Source organism: Macadamia integrifolia, chromosome 3, assembly GCF_013358625.1.
Source record: "Macadamia integrifolia cultivar HAES 741 chromosome 3, SCU_Mint_v3, whole genome shotgun sequence".
Classification (NCBI taxonomy): Eukaryota; Viridiplantae; Streptophyta; class Magnoliopsida; order Proteales; family Proteaceae; genus Macadamia; species Macadamia integrifolia.
In genome coordinates, this window is record NC_056559.1 from 28,641,222 (window position 1) to 28,664,913 (window position 23,692).

Here is a 23,692-nt window from a genome sequence, read left to right on the forward strand (position 1 = left end):
GATTGTTTAACCCCCACACGCAGATATAATGGGTGAAATGATGCTCCTATTCATGCCCATGTGTGCCTCATTGGCCCCATGCTGGCATAAGGGCCACATGACCAGGGAGCATTCTTTTCCCCTACTTCATGCAACAAATAAACATGTTTCAGTTTTACAATGGTGCAAATCAATGACATCAACAAAAGTCAAAACAGTAGAGTTTAAAACTTGATCAAATATATGCTATCCTGTGACGTCTAGCTAACTATTTCGCAATTAGTTGGAGAACACGAAAAACTATCACATAAAGCATTCAAAGCAAGTTAACACAAGCTACAATATGGAAGTTCACCATATTGTAACAGCATGAGTTTATAAACTTGTTCTTCCCCCTTTTCTACTTTACCATATTGCTGTAGATAATGCTTGTGATCCTGTAACCATCTAATGGTTGAGAACACCTTGAGCAGAGTATTTCCAGAGTAATGGGCAATTATAAAAATGAAACACATTATATTGCTTCTTAAACAAAAATAAAGTAATGACTTGAACAAAACCTTCAACCATACAAACACTAATGAAGCCAAAACATACATCCAATACCAGCATAGAAATCATGAGAACCAAAACAGTCTAAAAATGGAATAGCATTCTGTCCCATACTTCAGTACCAAATCTTCAGAGAGCAAAGAAAAACATGCTTCATGTTGTCCATAAATACATAAACAGAAATCCCAGATATAAGATTCTGAGCAGGCTAGCAGGTGAAAAAAAGCAACCTTCAAGCTCATTAAACAATTTTCCCTTGATTCTCTCAACCATACACAATGCTGATTGTATCATTGTCTATGTATGAAATGAATAATTAATAATTTCATATATCCAGACAACAATCCAAGTTAAAATAACATCAAGTGATTGAAAACTAGTTAGTTTGCAGTTCACTCTTCTGGTTTGGATATTAAAGGCCTAAATATATCAAAACAGCACATTCCAATCTCAATTCACCCATGATGCTAGCCATCATCAAGCATGTAATGGGTTAGTCAACAATCACCGTGCAAAGTATCTTTCACACTAGGATCAAGATAACCAAACATGAATAACAAATAAATAAAGTAAAATAACAGGGTTAGACGAGACGAGGAAGTTAAACAAGGGCAATGCTGCTTTCCCCACCAGGAGGTTTGCGAACACCACCTAAGTAGTCTCTGGAGGCTGCCTTCCCATCAGCAAAGATGTTACTGCCACTCATCTCCCGCAGCTTTGCCATGCTGAGTGGCTTCTCAGCAGACCCTGGAGGCGCATCCCCTTTAAATATGTTATTGCCACTAAGTTCTTGAAACTTCTGATTGTGTATCTTCTTTGCAGTCTTTGTAACAGTTTCGTCGCTGAACATGACATTACTCTGACCTCCCGCAGGCTTTAAAATTGAAAACATGTTAGAACTCTGAAACCAAGAGATTGTAACGAAGAGGACATTATACTGCTTTCACACACAAATGAAAAATAGAATCAATGCTAAGGAAAGATCTATTGCAGAAAAAGAGGACAATTGTTTCAGGACAATCAGCAAAGCTTGATTTGATTTCCCAGTCTATGCCTGTTCCCATGCCATATTACATCCTCAGTTTAACAAGCCAACTGATACAGTTGACCTATCAAGAATTGTTCTCGTTCTAAAAAGAAGTGGTCATGCACGCTCACAACTAAAAGAAGTGGTCATGCACGCTCACAACTAAAAAGATGTGGGAATGCACGATCACTACTAAAATAAGTGGGAATGCACGATCAGTACTAAAATAAGTGGGAATGCACGATCACAACTATAAGAAGTGGGAAAGCACGCTCACTACTGAACGTCAGGATAAAATCCTTGTTTTACCTTTTGAAGGAAAAAAAAAAATGGAAATCAAAGCATGGGTTACTCGATTAGTTAATGATTTACCAATCATCTGACCTTAAAAAAAACCTCAGGTCCCCTGTTTCCCCTTGTGGTTATATGTACTACATGGGTAAATTGTCCAGAAGGTTTTCCTCATGGATCAAGCTCCTGCCCTTCCAGAGCATGTCCCACAAGTATTAGTCGGTTGCACGGTTATGGACTTTCATGCCCTTCTGTGCTAAAACAAATATCATTCATGGGAACAACAAAGGAAAACCAGGCATCCATGGGGAAATAGCAAAAAGGAAACACAGAAATTAAATATAAAAAAAAAAAGGACAAGAGAACTCATTACCAACTCACACAATTATCTCACTCACATTAGATCCTTTAACGGATATGCGTAAATTTCGTGGTGCTGGTTCCCCCATGTCCTTGCTTTCTTTCGGCTCCAAAGAACGTGCAGCCAATGGTCGAGGTGGAATCTCAGGAGGAGGTCCAAATATATCATGTCCACTAAGCTCCTTGCACTTAGCATCGGATAGCAGTTTCTTCATTTTTGCATCCGACTCGCTAAGTGTTCCACTTAGCTCTCGCTGCTTAGCATCGGATAGCTGTTTCTTCATCTTTGCATCTGACTCGCTAAGTGTTCCACTTAGCTCTCGCTGCTTTGCCACCTCAGGCAGCGAGGTTGGCTTCTTAGGAGACACAATTTCTTCTGCACTGAATGATATCTGGCTGATTCCACCAACAGCTTGCTGAGACATCATACAATGAAGTAAATTTTAGATAGGTTAATGCAGTAAGCACTTAAAGAAAGTATTATCATAAAGGATTCGGAAGGACCCCCTACATCCAGTAGAGTGAAATAAATAGGCACCTGGTAAATTCGTAACCCTGTTCGGTTACTGGGAGTTGGATTGCCACTGCCAGAATCTGAAGCACCGTTTTCACCATCAGCTGCAAAGATTCGGCTACCAGTAATCTCCTTTAATTTATACCCTGAGCAAGGTTTCCTGGAAGTTGCAGAAACTTTGTTTCAGCATGTGACTCTTCTTTTAACAAGTAATGGTGTAATTTAAATGAATTCAACCTCTTATTCAGGGTCAGAATTTCCTTCTAATAAAAAATGAGCTTGCGCATGTTATCCTATTCAGTGTTCAAATATATGCCATACAATACAAAATTGACTTTTATTTTCCCTTTTCTTGCCCCACATAATAGTATCTTCACAGATAAGATCCTGCAATTTTTCTGTTTCTTCCTTCCACCTTTTAATTTGCATACATGTGCTTCTCCAAATGAAGATACCTTAACTCATCTGTTATTTATTTATTTATTTTTGGCCAAACTCATCAGTCATGATGGTATACCATCGGTTCAAACTATCTAAACAAAAATTTACAGCCATCAACTTCTAGCATTATAATTTGCTCGGGTGCCATGGTCTACAAAAATAATCTGACACTAGAAAATTCCATTAAGGATTCATTATTAACACTCCAACTTCCCACTTTCTGTGATATTTTCAAATTTTCTCTCTATCTTCAATGCAAATTCAAAAAATTTGAATTACTGCGTTGATGGATAATATAGGTAAACAACCATAATTCATGCACTAAATTCTTCAAACGGAGTAACATTTTGGAATAACTAAAATTCCCAGAGTAGACAGTCTTTAAGGAATGGTGGGAGTATTTTCCCCATTTAACCAATTAAAAAAAAAAAATCCAATAGCATGACACCATGACCTACAACAGTTTGGAAAGGTTATTGAAAGGAAATATTACAACATCATGACAGCAATAAGACCCTGAAGCATGGTTTGAGGATTTAGATCAGTGATTTCATTGGTCCAGCTGATCCTGAATGGGATTGGACTCCCAGATCCACTGTAGGATAAGACTACCACAATACACTACATTTTCCACTTTAAATCACTCCCAGTAAATCCCTGAGAACGTAATGTGAAGGAAACGCATTGTTGTTTATGAAAGTATGGTCTACAAGATGCATCAGGTTAGGAAGTATGTGGCCTTTCAATGGTACAAGAATATTTTTAACAAACATACCCATGCACAGGGAGCTAAGAAAAGGATATTCTTTATTTTAAACAGCTTATGTAACTAACAAATGGTATAGGTGCATTCAAAAATAAAAAGAGAGGAGCGAAGGAAAGGAAATGAGAACTAAAATAAATCCAGAAACTGATAAGTAATTTTTTTTTTTGGGTCTTTCCTCAGGATCTATGCTTCTAGAATTCCAAATTGAGTACCTGAATGAATTGAATATACAAACATTTTTGTACCAAGCACCAGATTGTCTCTAAGCATTCCATTTTATGTATGCTGTAATAGTATAAAAAGGGGGAAAAGGTTGCTTACAAAAGCATAATATTTAAGTCTAAACTTCCATTTAATGTCCCAGATCCCTGGTGCAACAAAAAGAATAAAGGAGGAATGACATCACAGTACCCAACAAATTATCAGAAAGCGTAGAAAGTATGCAGTGCACAAGGGTAGCAGACCATCATATTTCATCACAATTTAGTGCATAATAATTCACATCAAAGGAAATAGAATTAGGTGGTAGGTGCTTCAGCAAGGCACGACGGTCAAATATTTTAACAAACTTTTCAAGAACACGTTATGTTGAAGAAATCAAGAACTTACAATTTTTGTCTCCACCTTCTTAGATGTCTCGACATTAAATTTATCTAATCCCAATATGCTCTCACAGTTTTAAAGAGAAAAGGTCTCATAATGCAAGTCATAGTTTATTTAACATCATTAGTAACACATTTTTTTTTTTCTTGGGGGGCGGGGGGGGTGGGTTTCGGGGAATTGCTTCCAAACATAAACAGTTGGAGGGAACGTTGCAATTTCTAAGAGAATAATAATGACCATGTGAATCTACCAACGGATCCAAGTAGAAACAGTAACATGAAAGGTTCTTCTGTACCTGCCCCCTCTAGAAACTATGGCAAAAAATAGCATTGTCATCTTAAGCCCCAGTACTGACCAATATTAAATATTAGACCTACATGGCATCAGTACAATATGCCAGGCTGAAGGCCACTAAGGTGTATGGGAGACTGAGACTAGCTAAAATGGTTGTTGCAGATAAACTCAACAGGAAGCAATGCACATTGGATGAGGAAGACCCTTTGAGAGGACGGAACTTACAAAATCCAATTCATGGAAAATAATGTCTCACAAGATCGTTCCATAAGAAAGTAATCGATCAAAATTTCTCCACTTACCATAGTCAAAGACTAAAGGACAAAAATAGAATGAGAAGCACATTGACCAGGATACAGTTGAAAATATTTCTATAATAGTGCCCTTTAAAATTACCATTAAATATTATCAAAAATCATAAAAATCTCAATAAATCCATATAATTCTCTCTCTCTCTCTCTCTCTCTCTCTCTCTATTTTATTTTATTTTATTTATTATTATTTTTATTTATGTAAAGCAACGACAGAAGCCTGCACCATCTTGTACAAGCAATTAACTTTTTTGGTTTAACATGGACATATACAATTCAACCTGCAAAGAATCTCACAATTGGATTGCGTGGGGTGGGGTGGGGTGGGGTGGGGTGGTGGATGAGACAAAGTAAATAATTGTGTCCATTTGGGCCATGCCGCAAAATTTGACATTCATTCCTGCATTCCATTTTTAGAAGAAAAACTCTGGAAAATAAGGCATATGAGAAAGAATATTCAAATGGACACCAACCAAACAGGTGTTTGACCTTAAAAGGTTTTAATACAATTGGTGGCACCAGGAAACGAACCTAGACCAGGACATCAACTGGATTGGATGAGCTTGACCACCGGTAAGATAGCATTACAATTACCCCATTTTCTAATTCTGGAGTTCCCATGATGCATAACATGCTTCTGTATTTGATCTCAGTCAAGAAGTTAGATATTTTCTTTTTCACAAGTTAAAAAACCAGGATAGATAACATGCAGCTCACCACAAAATATGGTTTTACTGCATTAGAAACTTATGGAGTTCAAGAATAACATCTATGAAGAAGAAGAACATTATAAAAATTAATAAGCAATCTCTAAGGTACATAATCTGAAGCCTTTACTCACAATACCGGAACCCAATCCATAATTTGTTTCCTCGGAATAGACAGGAAAAGGGTAAAAACAAATCCAAATTTCAAGGCTTATAATTTCTCCAGCAGTCAACTTGACCCAGGTAGGACAACAAAGTCTCTCCATTTTTATGTTTTATACTAAAAAGAGCAGAACAGCAATCCTCACGGTTCCAGCATATCTAAGGGTCCTGATCTGGCAAGGTTCATCGCATAAGTTCACAAAAGTTCAATAAAGGCATCTATGAGATCGGAAGCAAAATCTTGAATCCAGTTTCCAGAGAGAGTTAAGAGAAAAACTTTGCTTGACACTATTCCAAATCCGCTGGTGTCGCAGAACAATCATATTAATGACAAAATTAATATGCAGATCAACATCTCAGCAGGGAAGATGATGATAACGTGATAATGTCAACAGATCCAAAAGTGCATGCAGTCCAAGGAGGCCAAAAAACCTCAGAATCAGAAACGAGAAAATGCGAAAACCGTGAACAATGCAATCAAAAGCGACACAGGGGAGAACAGAATCCCCGTACGAGATCACCATTTTTGGCCAAAAAGTGGAAGAGTAAATCCAATTTCAAATGAGGAATGAGAAAAACAGAAAGAAAAACCCCTGATACTCTCAGACTCAGCTACATCTCACCTTTTATTCAAACTCTCAGCTTCCTCGTCAGTAACCTGTCCTCCGAAGACCACCTTACTGATCTTGCTAGAAGGCTGAAATTTTCCGAAAAATGAAAGAAAGAAGAATAAGGACTCAAGTCATCTGAAAACCAGTCTAGAATGGAGGAAGCTAACAAGATTTCCCCACAGAGAACACCTACCTGGTGATTACGGATCCCTGAACGTGAAGCAGCAGACGCAGAATTGGTGGCTGAAGTGACTTCCGGTGGATTTTCCGACCAAGTAAGCAGATCTGCTGTAGATGTGTGAGGCTTCCTCACCGGAGTAGTTTTCTCCATCTCTCACTTTCTTCAGCTCAAATTCTCGAGCTTTCAACTGAAATTGAATAAAATAAGCGAGATTGCCCCAAATTCCAAACAGTACCAACAGATTTCTCTTGCGCCGCCTCTCTCCCTCTCTCTAAAAATCACTTCTCTGTTTTTGATCTGTAGCTCTGTGAGTAGAAGCGGAGAAGAGTACTGTGACCTGACCTTCACTCTACTCTGGTTCAGAGTTTTCTCTCTCTTCACGCAATAAAAAAGCTCAAAATTCCGGAAATGACGTGGCTCTCTCTCTCTCTCTCTCTCTCTCAAGCTTTTTAGTTCGCTACTTCCTTTGGTTTTCGAATTTTAAACTATTTTTAGAAAAAGACGATAACGTCGCTATCAAATATAACTGGTACTACGCCTTCTACTCAATTCCCCTCCATCTTAAATTTGAATTAAAAGGTCCACAGCTAATGCTATGGACACCAGCGCAACACCGATATTTTAGAATCTTTAGAAAAGGAAACCCTTACAACGCCCTAGCATTTACAGTTAAGGATGATATATCTCCATGTAAAGATCGTTGGATCAGTATGTCTTACAACCATATATGGAACATCAATTTAGTACTACAAGAGATTCTAAAATAGTGGTTTTTGATGTGGGGGATCTATATCCTTTATAATGAAGCTCGATTATCGAATCATTACTCATTTCGTTTTCCTAGGGCGAAGTAATGGGCATGTGCCGGTCTATGAAGCAAAGTTGACCGGCTTCGTTTCGTGGATGGAATTACTTAAACTGTAACGTCATCTAGTCAACCAACGACTAATAAATTAAATACCATTAAAATAGGAAATTTATTGCGAAACTGAATTACCAAATTTGCCCCTGATTTGGTTGGGCATTGAAGTAGACAAAACAAATCAAGAAGAATTTTGGTCCGACCGTAGGCTTAGGCAATATAGTGGTCAGACCGCAAGGTTGAGCGAATTGGCAATTTATTATGGTTGGTTCAGGGTTAAGGCTTGGGTTGGTTGGGGTCTGAGGTCTGACTATACTAAATGGATCATTAGAGTTTATTTCTTTTTGGTAAGATATAGATCATTAGAGTTACATTAAACTCTAACAAAAGATGATATTTGTAGTTTCTTTTAACTAGTTTTAGGAAAACATGTCACTTGTGCCTAAACATAAGAGAGTGAAATGATGACCCCACAAGAAATGAAAAATTCTTATCAATGTAGAATCTTTGCACACAGCAATCCCTTGGTCCTAGTTTTATATATTTTTATAGGAGAAGACTCTCTGAGCAAGCAACATAGGGGAGCACACCAATTAGGTGTGACAAAATAGTGTCATATATTGGAGGGCAGTGAGGTCATTTCATGTGAGGAGAAGAGAGTTAGAATTATAGGAACCAGTGTATCTTACCCTGACATATTGAATTACGTTGTTACAATAGATTGCATATCTACACTACCATGCATTTCATAGTTCATCAAATCCTCCTCCACCAATAACATATTTAGAAGTTTTTTTAAAAAAAGGTTTTCATAAGTTGTATCTGGTATGAATTCGAGGGATAGATACTGGGTTTAGAACACATTCTTAAGTGAGGAAATAGAGAAAAATTGTGTTTTATTATTTTTTTTTTTTCAGAAAAGAGTTTCCGTATTCTTGACTTAGAGTTTCTAAGAATAGATATCAATCACAACCTTAGGATGTGTTTGATATGCACGGCAAACATAGCCTTAACTTTGAAATTAATAAAATAGTAAATTAGGTTATAAGTATTTTTTTTCCGTGTACAAGTGTATCTAGGTGCAAGGTAGCCATTACAAGATTAGACCTTTTTTTTTTTTTTGTAGAAGAGTAGACATTAATACTCACTGATATATATATATATATATACCACATAGTCACATATGTCAATTCTTTGATAAAGATATGTTTGTGTAAATAACTACTAAGTTTCCTTTGCAAGAGATTATCCAAAGAAGTTTTATTCATATAATGAAGCAAGAAAGAATATATTGAAAGCTAAGGTTTGTGATTTGTAATACTGTATTAAAAAGTCTAATTCCTTTTAAACCAAGAGATTAAGAAGTTGCAAGTACAACCATTAATATATTTAGGGATTAAGACTTGTGATTTGCAACTTGCAACAGTCCAAACCATTAACAAACCTAAAAATATCATAGGGAGTGCCAAGTACAACCTTAAATTATTTATTTTTTGTTAGAAAAATTAAAATCTAAAAATACCTCAAGTAATCTTTTTCATGGTAAAATGTACTTCACATAATTGTTGTGTATTACAACAATAACTGTTCTTAAAATCATTTTCTAATACTTATTAAGATGAGTTATGATATTGATGAAAATTATAACTATAGAGTGAAATGAAATTGGACATTATTAATTTCCTAACTCTAAAGTACTGCTAAAGGGCTTGTGTAGTTTGGAGAGGCCCATGCTCTAGCCTTAAGCTGAAGAACTTTCTATGGTCATGGATTAATATACCTGACCCTTTGAAAGCCCAAACCCTTTAAACCCTTGCAAGTGAACCATTAATAGATCTTGCTTATAAGACTTCCATAGGAAAACCTTGGTGAAGACCCATCATGGAAGCTCAAGCAAAGGGTAGACTAAGGAAATGGTTGGCTAAGATGTCAAACACATCACAAGGGGTTAGAGCTCATGGGCCTCTGCTGATATAGGATCATAGGAGTATAGAACATCTTGGAATGTATAAGAACCCCATTTTTACTGTTCACTTCTCTATGATAAGATAAAGGGAAAAAAAACCAAATCTTTACTTATTTAACTTAGAAGTAAGGATAATAACTTGGAATGTACACAAGCAACCAAATTTGGGATTCTTTAAAGAAAGCTAAAGAACCTTGCTTCCAAATTTTAGGATTGATCCAACTTATCAACAATTAATAAATTATATCATATGATATTGACAAGTAAACTTGCAGTTTAATTTAATCCTTAATTAACTATATATCTCTAGATCAATTGGTCCACAAAAGCAATTAGTCAAGAAAGTCATATAAAATCACAATAAGAGAGAATAAATAAACAAATTAAAATACAATGAAAGGACTAGTTAAGGTGATGAATCAACTGTTGCAGCTTTGATAGAGCACCCAACCTAACAGTAAATTAACTGTTGCAACTTTGTGATGGAGGAGGGTATTTATCTTTCAGCTAAAAATGGTAAACAATCTCGTTCCAATGTTCCCATTATTATTATTATCATTTAATTGATCATGAATTTGGTTTTCTAAGTATAATATTAAATTTTTTTTTTTAATTTTTATTATTGTGCTTAGTCAATGGTGTGTCTCCAACACATGATACACAAGCAAGCTTAATTAGGATTAATGGTGCTGTGGTTTATGGGCGAGCAAGTGACTGCCAAGATCATCTTCATTGTAATTAGGGGTCTATTTGTTTCGGTTTATGGTAGTTGGAATAGAAATTTTTTAATGTAAAATTCAAATTTTCTTTTCATTACTTGTTTTTAAATTTGTGAAATTTTCATTTAAAGTTTTAGGGACTGCATGCTAGTTAATTAATAATTTTCATAAAAAAAATTGTACACATATAGTGTAAAATTTTCAACATATTAAGAGCACTCTTTGTTGCCTTGAATGAATACATGTTACCCATTTATTTATGGGGCCTATTTCCATATATGGATCTCACAACCATATGATAGGGAGTACATAATTCAAATTTGGTTATAATGGTATTTATATAATTATTTTGAATAATTTAACTATATAAAAACAGAAAATAAGTATTAAAAAATCTTACCATAATACTTTAAATCATTTTTTATTTTACATCCTAAAAAAATGTATTAAAAATTTTCAAAAAACAATTCGATTTGTATCAGTCAAATCAGTCGATTCCTATCTGAATCGATCATGAATTGATCTCAATTTTGGATTTTTTAGAAGAGTCGAATTTAAGGCTTTTGGGATTGGATCACTATGTTTTTAGATTTGAAGGAATAATTTTAAGGTTTTTGAGACCAATTTTAATTCCAATTCCAATCCGAATCTGGATCAAAATTGATAGGTGCCGATTCCAAGTTTAAAATCCTTGGTTTCGATTACATTTTAAATAACACATACCGCAGTAGGATTAGAATAATGCAATACAAATAATTCAGATTGACATTGTGGGTGGAATCTTCCCCCCAATGAAGCGACCCTTTTCAAAATTTCAACAACTTTTGTTGTTTTTTTTTGTTACAAAGGGGGGGGGGGGGACAAAGGAGATGGATGGGGGATATTATGTGTGGAATTGAGGCTTGAAACTGAGACCTCAAGGACCTACGCATCTACCACGTTATCCCATTACAGCTGCACTAGGCAGTTATCCACATTATTTCAGATGTTCACAAATTATCGATCATTTTGTCTAGTAGGGAGGGTGGCCTACTTAATTATAGAAGAAAGAACAGTGCCTGCTTGTGTGGCTCTGTGCCTAGACACAAGTTGGCGTAGAAAAGTCTTCACACCCCCTCATGCATTGAAGATAATTCCACATGCCTTTCCATTTGCTTGCACGTTGACATAGTGGCCTTGTAAGTAGACATGGTTCTCTTGCCCCTTAATTTTTTCAGGGGAGAGGGTTCCCACACTGCTAATGTGGGGGTGTGGAATCTGCATGCCACACCAGTGAGTGTATGAGATCCACATTTTTAGAATAGGTGAGAACAAATAGCAAAAAATATTTGAAAAGAAAACTACACACTGACAACGTGACAATCTTTTCCCGTTATTTAAGATACATATATTTATATAGAACTTGAAGGCAATATATGTAAATTCCATAAATTTGTTGCCACTTTACAAGAGTACAAGCAAATCATGGTTTAATTTGATTACCATCTTAATGAGTTTGGCATGCTCAGTAGGATTGAGATGATAAGTGAGAAAATTAAGTAAAATTGACACTTGACACTACATTAATGGTATGCTAAATATCTCTCATGGGTGGAAACTCATCAAGTAAGTCCTCAAGCACTAGATCTACAAAATCAGAAATTAAATACCTTATTAGAAAGGGGGAAAAAAAAAAAATATAGGAGACAAAAGCAGCATCAACCAAAAGATTAAGAACATTAAAAATAAATAAATAAATAAATAAATAAATAAATAAATAAAAAGGAAGAAATTACCTTCTTTCATTTGATTATAAAAGGGATCTAATGAAGCCAGACTTAGTTGTCTTAGCATATGGATCCACCAAAGAGACTCCGATCATGCTTCCTAGCTCCTCTACGAACCTCTCCATGGCTGGCTCGGGCAAGTAAATGGGCACCACAATTGCTTCCTCTCCCACATTGCTCTTCTTAAATGGTATATGCATACTTATAATACCTGGGATGGTCCCCACATCTCCCTTAGCGGGCCCACCATACACTGCTTTCCCCCACCCAAAATCAACCTTAGAGAGCCCGGCACGTGTCAGATCGGAAACTACAAGGCTCCCTATAACTGTATAGTGAGGTCGCCTCTTGATCACCATCAAGTCCGCTAGTGATCTCATATACTCGTCTGTAGCATTTGTTTTGACCTTCATCACCAACTCCAGTGCGTAGCCTAGAGGATTCCGACACAGCTCGCCGGCGGTCGATAGGCCGGCTGGGAGGACAAACGCATTGCCGTAGAACCCGACCGGCAACGGTGGATGTTCCTTCGAACGTATATTGACATTAACAGGGAAGAGTATACGGACTTCATCATCGGGGTCCAATTGGAGTGCAACCGTACGGCATCGCCATAGACATGCAGTTACTAAATCAAATCTCGAGCATTTGTGGAGATGTGAAGGTACGTGCTTGCGTAGGGCTGTTATCTCTGTTGTACCAAAAAAGAAGTTCCGATGGACCAGTTGTTGTTGGTCTGGTGGGCTGGGCTTGCCATTGGTTTCAACCTTGGCTACGTCATCAAATTCGTGATGCACACAGGTCACACGTGGTGGGTTACGAGCATGAAGGAGCTCCCTCTGCCACACGGGTTGCACCGATGGCGTCAGTTTCCCACGTGCTATCTCACCCAAAGCCGTCAAGAATTGGGCCAGGCCAAGTGCGTCGCTCATAGTGTGGTTCAAGCGGACGGCGACGATGAATCCACCGCAGATCAAACGTGTAACCTGCAAAAATATGAAAGAAGTTGCAAGGACCTTCAGATTTTGAAGCCTAAAGGACACACCTTCGGATTTTGAAGCCTAAAGGACACAGTGGGTTCTACCAAAAAAAAAAAAAGATAAAGAACACAGTGGGGGAGAAATGACAGTCCTACCCTTTATAATAGGTAGAAATTTCATCTCTATTGATGTTTCTATTGGTTTTCCCATTGATCCTATTTTGTTGCAAGAGTCACAATACCTTTAAAGGAGCCCTCACCCATATTTTATTTTGGGAAACTGAATACTTGTTCCCTCGTCATGTGGCCTTGTACCTAGAGATAACCTGTACCTGCCTAGAGATAGATAAGGCCCACCCGTATTTCCAACTCCCTCTCTCTCCTTCTCTCTCCACAGCACCTCACTTATAGAGTTATAGTTATAGTTAGGGTGTGAATTGGTTCAGTTCCGTTCAACATGTAATATTAGGTTTAATATGTTTGATTTGTATTTCGCATTCAATTCTCTTATGATTTTTCGGTTTGGGTTCAGTTTATATTAGGGGTGTCAATAGGTTTGGTTCTGACTTTGGATTCGGTTTGGTTCATGGTATAATATGTACAAACTGAAACTAAACTTAAAATCAAATAATTCCATTACCTCAAAACCTAATTGAATCGGTTTGGGTTTATTTGATTCTTACATGTTCTCAGTAGTTCAGATTAAATTTAGATTTAAGTGGAAATAACATGCTGAAACATATAAAATTAGGAAAAAAAAATTACTATCTCATGAAGTTCCACAATGTTAAATCTGGTATCTTTTAATACTTTTACACAACACAACAACAAAGAAATCCATCATAGGTAAATTCACATGACTCAACAAAGACATGATTATAGGGTTTTGTATCATACGTCAGATCTGATTCAATTTGGTTAAGTTTATATGGACTACATTTTGTTTCGTTCATTTAAGTTTGAACGGACGATTTTCATTCAACAGTTGAGACTAAATCAAATTGAATGACATTTCACTTTTCAAAAGCAAAATCAAATCAGGAATCCTAACCACTAAATTGGTTGCTAAAATTTTGAATTCTAATACACCTACTAACCTTATTGGATCCTCTAACAGGTGTTCATGCTCATCTCTATACTTACACTGATGGTGTTTCTTATGGAAACTTCATCTCCACCCAAAATTTAAGATTTTTTTTTGGAGAGTTTCCCATGGAAGAATTCAGACCTTGAATGTCTTAGAAAAGTGGGTGCCTAAGGAGACTACTTGCGTCCTATGCAACTCCCAACACAAAACCTTGTGGCACACTTTCTTCTCATGTGAATTTTACTAAACGCATCTAGGCAACCAGCCCCTTAGGTCTTCATACCATTGCCCTTCATGCTCCTCTTTTAAACAACTAACTTATGTATTTTTTTTTTAACTCTAACGATATTCCACGATATAGTCTTGAATATTTCTTCTTTGTTTTTATAATTCTATGCTATTTTACTTGGTCTCATTGAAACCATATCATCTTTTGAAAGGAAAAGCCTAACCCATACAAAATCTTAGACCCAACCTTAAAATGGATTAGCCTAATCTATTACCCCTTGCATCCATCTTTGCAACATCAGGTACTAACTGACCCCTATATCTCCTGCACACATCCCTAAGCTTACTTCAACCATAGTGGTATTTGGTCTACCCACAAACCCATCCTCGATAATGACAAGCTGGGCGATGGGGGTCTTACACAATGGGGTAAGCCACTTACTAATTAATAAACTATTTTTTGACAGGAAATTCTATCGAAGGAGGCACTAGAGCTCTCTTACTTGGAGCACAGCATGCACAGGAGCGGGGTGTGGATTCTGAAGAAAATCTAGACCAACCCTGAAGTCATTCATCAGCTAACCTTTGATTTAGACAACATTTTTTGGGCACTAAGTGTGGCACCACTTTTTTTTGAATGTATATAAATCCATGGCAAATATAACTTGCAGCCTCAAACCCTCTGATGATATGGTGAGACACTTTGCCTCCATAGCATAGGTAAAACCTTACCAACTACCTTTCAAACTGTGTACCTATTCTGAATGATGTAGTTATTCCTCTCTTTAAAGTATTTTCATATTTCTAAAAGAAAAAAAAATGCAAAATCAAATCAATTCTTTTTTTTTCTAGTTCGATTCATTTTGCTTTTAAACGTTTGATTTTGGTTTTTGGTTTTAATTCTAAATGACACCCTTAGTTTATTTGGTTCAGTATTGTTATTTTTTCTAAATTTAAATTTATTTTATTATATTTTTATAAGGTTTAATTCAAATCAAATTCTGGTCAAACCAACAATTTTAACTTAAATCCAGAAAGAACCAAATTTGAGTTAAAAAAAAAGGGTAACTTGAAAACTTTTTAGAATAAACAAGGCTCAATAAAAAAGACCGAATCAAATTCTCGTACGAAAATAAGATCGTGCAAAAATAGTTCTTATATGAGAAATTGATCCACACTTTAAATGAAAGATCATCTCACCTGAATCAATAATAAAGGGCAATTAACAATCCCTTGTGAGCCAGGTACATCATAAAGGAGTTCGTCTATGCAAGGGAACGGTGGGAAAAAAGTATCACCAAATTGCTCCAGGCTTACATCGGCATCAGCCTCTATGAACAACACACCCTCAGCATTGCAATCCACAATAAGCTTCCGATCAGGTCCTTCCCTAAGCCTACCAGCAAATGGGTAGTAAAAAACCAATGCTTTTGCAAGTGCCTCCCTAATGACCTTCAAGGGATCTATTCCTCGCATTGTTGGATCATTCTTGTAAAATTGTATCACTGGAAATTGAAACCAATAACCATCTTGATCATCGATTTCAGAAAGGGACTTGAATTCGCGAGGAGTGGGCTTCGCCGGAGGAATCAGTTCCGGTTTACATCGTCGTACTGAGAACACTAGAGAAGATTGCAAGGCCATGCAGAAAAATGGGTATAGCTTGTAAGAAATTGTTGGAGAAAGAAGTAGTACTGGCTAAAGAAATTGTAGTCAAGAGCTCGCAGGGGTTATTTCTCTTGCATAGTGAGACTTTTATAAGGTAGGGGCAGAGAGAGAGAGAGTCTTTCATAGATATCACCATCTCTCCATCTCTAAGACTAGTGTATATAATGCCTGATCTACACTTAGATTCCATTTTATCTCTCTCGTTTTTTCAATTGATTCACTTTGGATCCATTTTTTCTTGGTCCAAAACTTGGTAAACCCCACTTGATAGTTGACAAGTCGATCGTACTGGCCTTTTCTGTTAAGAGCGTGAACATGTTTGCTATTCAAAGGTCTACAATGAATTAGAAGCTTAGGTTTTTCAAGGTAAAGTGTGCTAGGGTACATGTGGTGCGCGACAGCATGCGTGGGAAAATCTTATCGACCCTTTATAATTTGATTTTTTTGTTTTTTTTTTCGTCCATTACATGAAAATGGAGCAGAATGATCAATTCAAGTAAATAGAATCCACATATTTACCAAAAAAAACATGGAATACGACAACTGAAAAAAGAGGTAGGACTATCCATCAAATCCACATGTTCACCAAAAAAACAAAAAAAAAAATGGAATGCACATGTTTGACAAAGACAACTGAAAATGGAGCTAGGGCTATTCATCCCCATCCCCATCCCCATACCCATCCCCATTCCCGAACGCACATGATACATGAAAAAGGAACTAGGACTATTCATCAGATCCACATGTTCACCAAAAAAAAAAAATGGAATACGCATGTTTGACAAAGACAACTGAAAAAGGAGTTTGACTATTCATCCCCATCCCTAAACGCAGATGGTACATGCCAGTAAGTGTACAATATGGGGTTGAAATCGTCTACAATTTCGATCTCGTATAATTTTATAAAATACCATCTTCAAGGGATAACACGTGTATTAATAGCAATACAATGGTCCAGATCTGGTACAACTAATAAAATCTTAAATCAATGAAAAAACATTTAAATCAAATCTGGACGATTGCATTGGTATCAATACACGTGTCACCACCTAAAGGTGGTATTTCATGGAATTATACGAGATCGGAATTGCAGACGATTTTTTTCCGTACAATATGCCTTGAATCAGAAGAGGGCTTTTGAGATGAGATACCATGATCTTGAGGATGGGTCAGGTCAAATTAGTTTCATGCCTTGGACTGAGCCCGATCTGGTCCAACTCGACCTTGCCTTCTTCTTTTGTCGTGTGTGAACGAGTAACTTTCTTGATTAAGAACCTTAGTAAGACTGTATAACTTTTAAGAAAATAAACATGGGAATTGGTTTTCAAGCAACATCATGTCTTAAATGATACTTGATATCCTACATTTGGAATTGAATACAGGGTCAGTCTTTATCTATAAACACCTCCCTCAATAGGAGAGTTCTACGATGAAGATACCTTCAACTAGTATCATTTCTGAGTTACCATCAGTTAGATTGTTAAATTCTGACAAATATATTTAAATTTATAATTACACAATGATTTTGGATACGATAGTGAGTTGGATACCATCCCCCCACATGAGGATGGATCCCACACTCTCATGACCTGAGTCTGGATCCCCTCCTACGTTGGAAATTAACCCCACTCCATCTTATGTAGAGATCGCTTTCCATGAATGGTCTTACAATAAAGAAAATCTGACTCTAAATATATAGTGAAATCCTGTATAATAAATTTATAAAATACACTTATAGGGTTTGGGAATACACTTTTTGCCATAGATGGAATTTAAAATATTGCATCCCCAATAGGACTTGAGTTCCGATAACCCTCCCTGATGGTTAACCGTACCCCACTCCATCTCACGGATGAAAATCTTATGTTTTTCTCATCCTTGTTTTTCCTTGTTTTGCTACTTGCAGAACACGACACGTGGACAACTTTAAGATCAACGGTCAAGGTTGGGTGAGGATTATTACATCTGGCGCGTTGGTTTTAAAGTTGTCCACATGTCGTGTTCTGCAGGTAGCAAAACAAGGAAAAACAGGGATGAGAAAAATGGAGGATTTTTTTCTCCATCTCACGGGTTGAAATCGTCTGCAATTCCGATCTCGTACAATTTTGTGCAATACCACCTTCAGGCGGTGACACGTGTATTGATACCAATACAATGGCCCAGATCTGATTTAAATGCCTTTTCACTGATTTAATGTTTTATTAGTTGTACCAGATCTGGGCCATTGTATTGGTATCAATACACGTATCACCGTCTGAAGATGGTATTACACGGAATTGTACGAGATCGGAATTGCAGACGATTTTTTTTCCCATCTCACGCGGGCCATGGGATTTGAGGTCCACACTCCATGAGAGATAGATTGACATGACTCACACTCCACATAGAAGATACTGTCCCCACGAGGGAAGCTGATTCGGACACTTCATTTCATGCTGTTCAAAGCTTTTTCACGTTTGAAATAATTAAAACCCTTGTAGACACAAACCGTTGATTTCATCGAATCATTGTATCCACGAAGAAGCTTGTCAACCTGTTGTCTCACCCGGTCCTACGCTTGTTGTCTCTCACTGACCACCATATATACCTTTTCTAACCATTACTGAATTGCAAAAGAAACCAGAACCAAATCTCTCTCCTCCAATCTCTATCTCACCCAATCACCTTCTCCATTCTCCGGCGACCAAACCCATTTTCCGGCATGGCATCTTCACCCTTAGTGTTCAAGGTTCGAAGGCTTGAACCGGAGCTGGTCATACCGGCTAAACCAACACCCCGTGAATTCAAGTATCTCTCAGACATTGACGACCAAGAGGGTCTACGGTTCCAAATTCCGGTGATACAGTTCTACCGAAACGAACCAGCTATGAGAGGGATAGACCCAGTGAAGGTCATAAGGAAGGCAATAGCGGAAGCTCTTGTGTTTTACTATCCATTTGCCGGTAGGCTTAGGGAAGTGCATGGCCGGAAGCTTGTGGTGGAGTGCACCGGCGAGGGTATCGTGTTCATCGAGGCCGACGCTGATGTGATGCTAGACCAGTTCGGAGATGCTCTGCAACCACCATTCCCATGCTTGGAAGAGCTACTCTACAACGTTCCTGGATCGGGTGATGTCGTTGGCTCCCCAGTCGTACTGGTTCAGGTGACCCGTCTGATGTGTGGTGGATTCATCTTCGCTCTCCGGTTGAACCACACCATGAGCGACGCAGCTGGTTTGGTCCAGTTCATGTCAGCCGTGGCTGAAATGGCACGTGGCGCACAAGCTCCATCTGTGCTGCCCGTGTGGGAAAGGGAGCTCCTCAACGCAAGGGACCCACATCCATCAGGTGTGACCTTCTTACACCGCGAGTACGATCAAGTACCTGAAACCAAGGGCACACTCAGCATCCCTCTCGATGACATGGCCCAACGCTCTTTCTTCTTCGGTCCCGCTGAGGTGGCAGCTTTGCGAAAGCATGTGCCTTCGCATTTACAAAATTGTTCCACGTTTGAGGTGTTGACGGCGTGCCTATGGCGATGCCGCACAATCGCTATCCAACCCGACCCGGACGAGGACATGCGTTTGATTAGCCTCGTAACGACACGTTTCAAATTCCAACAACCACTGCCGATTGGTTACTATGGCAACACGTTTGCTTTAACGTTAGCAGTGTCGACGGCAGCGAAACTGTGTGAAAATCCGTTAGGGTACGCATTAGAATTGGTGAAGAAAGCGAAAGCCGAGGTGACGGAGGAGTATATGAGATCAACGGCAAATCTAATGGTGATGAAGGGGCGGCCCCATTTTGGAGTTGTGAGGACCTATGTGGTTTCAGATTTGACACGTGCGGGATTCAGAGACGTTGATTTTGGGTGGGGAAAAGCGGTATACGGTGGGGCAGCCAAGGGGGGTATAGGAACAATGCCTGAGCTGCTGAGCTTCTACATACCGTACAGGAACCATAAAGGGAAGAATGGGATTGTGGTGCCGGTTTGCTTGCCTAGGCCGGCGATGGAGAGGCTTGTGAAAGAGATTGAAAGAATGATGAAGGAACCTCCTGCGGATCTGTTTGGTAATACTACTAAAGCCTTTATCAAATCCTCTATGTAAATTAATGGCTTGGGGCTTGGGCCTTCGAAGATAAAAGGGCACATTTAGGGCTCTTCTTCTTCCTCCTACTTTGAGTAGAGTAGCATGTATATATTCTAGTATTCGAAATCGAATAGAAGTTCTTGAAAAAAAAAAAAAAAAAACCGAACTCGTGGTTTCAGCACTATCAAGTCGAATAAAGAAAGATTCCATATTTTGAAATCAAAATCGAATTGATCTACCATTGTTTTTTCTTTGACTCCTCTAAGTTGGCCTTACCACTCTCCAGACATCTTTTACAAATAAAATGGCGAAACAAATGCAACTTCGTCATTCAACTCCTATGTCTAAACACTGAGAGGGACGAAATGATGACTCCATCCTTGTAAACATAAAATATCCGCCCCTTGTTGATGCCCTTATGTGCCCTTTTATTGGCCCCCACATTGGTTCAAGGACCACTAGACCAGCTAGTGTTTTCTTAAATAAAATATAAGAAAATAAAATACAGAGTAGGATTAAGACATACAAAATAACATAAAAATATCTAAATAATGAACAGTAGTGCTTGAAATACTATTTGTCAACTATGTAGAAAACGTCATGAGAACCTAAACTATGATCATACTTTAACTACCGTCATGCTACTTGAATGAAAGGATAATAATATGTAATGATAAAAAGGAAAATAAACTGATTTATTTTACTATATACAGAAGAAATCTAGAACCTACGTTACAGAAAAATCGGTTTCTACAAGTATATGCATAATTACCAAATTATCCTTATTAATGCATGAATCCAAAAATGCATAAAATAAATTATAAAAAGCATACATGACATAAACAATTCAAAAAACTGACCTGAAAGCATCCTTGAAAATCGTGAGAGCTTATTACATCTAAATGACCAAAATACCCTTTTATAAATGTAGAGGAAATATCTAAAGATCTCTAAAAAAAAAAAAAAACCCTAAGAGGTTTATGACATTATTTCTATCTTCGACAGAATCACAAACATGCTCTTCTTCTAGATTGGGTAGAGTAACATGTAGGGTTTAGTATGATGATGATCTTATCAATCACCCTTGATATAGGAATAGTGATTTATTTTCAAGGAAATATCTTTCTCTTACAAGAGCAAAAATAGAGAAGCGTCACCTAAATTAGAATCTGAACACGACCTTAATCAAACAAATTTGATCATGAGATTGAGTTTTAAGTCAGGTTATGGACCAAGGAGTTAGGCAGTCTAGTCAAACTGATTTTCCTATTTATTTAGTATTTTTATTAAATAATAAATATTCTAATTTATAGTTTAACACAATCTAATAATAGATAATATTACACAAAATGAAATATCGAGAAGGAAAAATAGATTACCTAAACGCATATGCTACAAAGCAGAGTTAGGACACATAATATGACATCAAAATATCTAAATGATGAAGAATAGTCTTAAATGAAGAAACACCTAATTTAAGATTTGTCAATATTATGTAGAAAAAGATAAGGGAAAACTAAACTATGATCACACATCAATTACCATCATGCCACTGGAATGAGGGATATGGAATGACCAAATTAAATACCCTAATTTGTAGCTAGACCCAGAAAATATCTAAAAATTCTTAAACAAAAATGAAAAAAGTGCTAAGAAATATCACAATAGATTTTAAAAAAGGCACCTAAATGGTTTATTTCAATATAGACATGATCAGAAAGAAATATTATAAAGAATTATAAATGAAGGATATCCAAATTATTAAAATCCCCTAAATGGTGATGCATCCTATTTTAAATATGAAGTAAATGTAGCAGGATGTTGACAATGTTGGTAGTCTAAAATAATTTGATTGATACCCAGAATGATACAAAGGATGTAAAAACAAAAATATTTGAAGTCAAAATCAAAATATTATGTGGAAAGATAAGATATCCTTCTTTTAGAAAACATTCAACAAAATAGAAAATGCTAAGAAAATCTCATCAAGGGAGGAATCACCTTATTATGAAATGATTCAGAATGAAAACATGAAACCCCAAAAGGGTAGTTAAGTTGACAAGGGATCTTCGCCTCAAGAAATGTGTGATTTTGAGTTCGACTTGTCTTACCTCTTTGAGGCCATTTATAAGAGGGTGTTTAGTGCTCTTCAGTGATTTCATGTGAAAATTGAGACATATCTCATTGGTGTGGGATTTTGGGGGATGGAATTGTGGGATTTTCCCTAGTGATCGACTTCTATAGATATTTTTAGATATTTTTCTCCTCTTATTCAAATAAATATAAAAAAGTTAAAAGTACATTATTTATAAGGAAAAAGATCAAATGGACATCATTATCAATTTTTATCCTCATAATTATTATATATATATATATATATTTTTTGATAAATCCTTATAATTATTTATTGTGATGTGGGAAGAAGCACCTTTAAGTCCATGCATAGTTATAGAATTTAGGTCTTCTATTTTGCCTTTTACTTGTTTCCTTTCTTTTACTTGTATATAATAACGGATCTATACGTGTGGTAGCTAGATTCATATATTGGCTTAATACAGATTAGAGAAGAAAACATCCATTTCAATCACTGTCAGCTTATATAATAATGGGTCCACAGTATGTGAGAGAACATATGGTTTTTCTAGTCTATGTTTGGTTCTTTCAAGGGCCCGTTTGATAACGTTTTTGCCGTTTTTGTTTCAAGAAAAGGCAGAAACATAAAATTCCGTTCCTAGAAACAGAAACGGAATTGAAGGTGTTTGATAAGTCATGTTTTTAGAAGTCGATAGTAACCAATGAAATAATGGCCACAAGTCGTTTCTAGAAACGGAGAAACAAGTTCACAAGTTGAACTTGTTTCGCCTAGGTCGTTTCTTGAACCATAAATAAGTAAAAATTTCTATTTCTATTTCTGAAAATAAGTGAAACGGAACAGTTTTATCAAACGCTTTTTACTCCGTTTCTGCTGTTTCTGGAAACAGAAACGACAGAAACGCGTTTCTTGAAACGTTATCAAACGGGTCCTAAGAAAATGAAGCTTCTTATTCAATAGCACCTCAAAAGAGTGAGCGCCAGTGATGAGTTCATTCACAAGATTTTTTTTTTAGTAAACACAAGAAAAATCACTCTTACCAAGTATGTTATAAAATTTTAAGGCAACAGACACAACCCTGTTGATTCTTTTATCATAAGACATAAAATGTTATTAGGACTCTAAAATTTTTATTGATCATTTTATTACAAGATGGAAGAAATGTTCTGGATGGCATAGCTGAAAAACCAAGGTATTTTTTTTTTTTTAATCAATTTGCCTTTTTCAAAATTTAGTGGCTAGAGCGAGTGATACTTGGTCAAAGTGAGTCATTTTTTCAACATATTAATTTCTTTCCTTTTACGAGTTAGAAGGGAATGATTATAGTTTCTTCACAGTTTAGAAGGGGGAAAATCATAATATTGAAGACAGCAAACAGAGATTCTATGAATAATTTATGATCCAATTAAAAAGAAAAAAAAAATCAGATTTGATGAGTTTCATATGACTTGAAA

General features: G+C 36.8%; 3 protein-coding genes across 4 annotated transcripts; 1 reads left to right on the plus strand and 2 right to left on the minus strand.

Moving 5' to 3' along the window:
• Positions 1 to 831: 831 nt before the first annotated feature.
• On the minus strand, positions 832 to 7,217 carry LOC122074099. The gene is made up of 5 exons (XM_042638934.1): positions 6,812 to 7,217; positions 6,631 to 6,704; positions 2,748 to 2,883; positions 2,248 to 2,625; positions 832 to 1,405 (listed from the first exon to the last, which is right to left on the minus strand). The coding sequence occupies exons 1-5, from the start codon at positions 6,947 to 6,949 to the stop codon at positions 1,133 to 1,135; spliced, it is 999 nt and encodes a 332-aa protein (XP_042494868.1). The 5' UTR covers positions 6,950 to 7,217; the 3' UTR covers positions 832 to 1,132.
• A 3,871-nt stretch (positions 7,218 to 11,088) lies between these two features.
• On the minus strand, positions 11,089 to 16,219 carry LOC122074738 (benzyl alcohol O-benzoyltransferase-like). Of its 2 annotated transcripts, none has more exons than XM_042639692.1 (3): positions 15,607 to 16,219; positions 12,122 to 13,098; positions 11,089 to 11,603 (listed from the first exon to the last, which is right to left on the minus strand). In XM_042639692.1, exons 1-2 carry the CDS (start codon positions 16,048 to 16,050, stop codon positions 12,136 to 12,138), a joined length of 1,407 nt encoding a protein of 468 aa, XP_042495626.1. In that variant the 5' UTR covers positions 16,051 to 16,219; the 3' UTR covers positions 11,089 to 11,603; positions 12,122 to 12,135. The 2 variants fall into 2 exon arrangements, with proteins under 2 accessions (XP_042495626.1, XP_042495625.1); XM_042639691.1 differs by lacking the exon at positions 11,089 to 11,603 and adding an exon at positions 11,749 to 11,972.
• A 2,403-nt stretch (positions 16,220 to 18,622) lies between these two features.
• LOC122073246 (benzyl alcohol O-benzoyltransferase-like) lies at positions 18,623 to 20,285 on the plus strand. Its single transcript, XM_042637790.1, has one exon. The coding sequence runs from the start codon at positions 18,776 to 18,778 to the stop codon at positions 20,162 to 20,164; it is 1,389 nt and encodes a 462-aa protein (XP_042493724.1). The 5' UTR covers positions 18,623 to 18,775; the 3' UTR covers positions 20,165 to 20,285.
• The last annotated feature ends 3,407 nt before the right edge of the window (positions 20,286 to 23,692 follow it).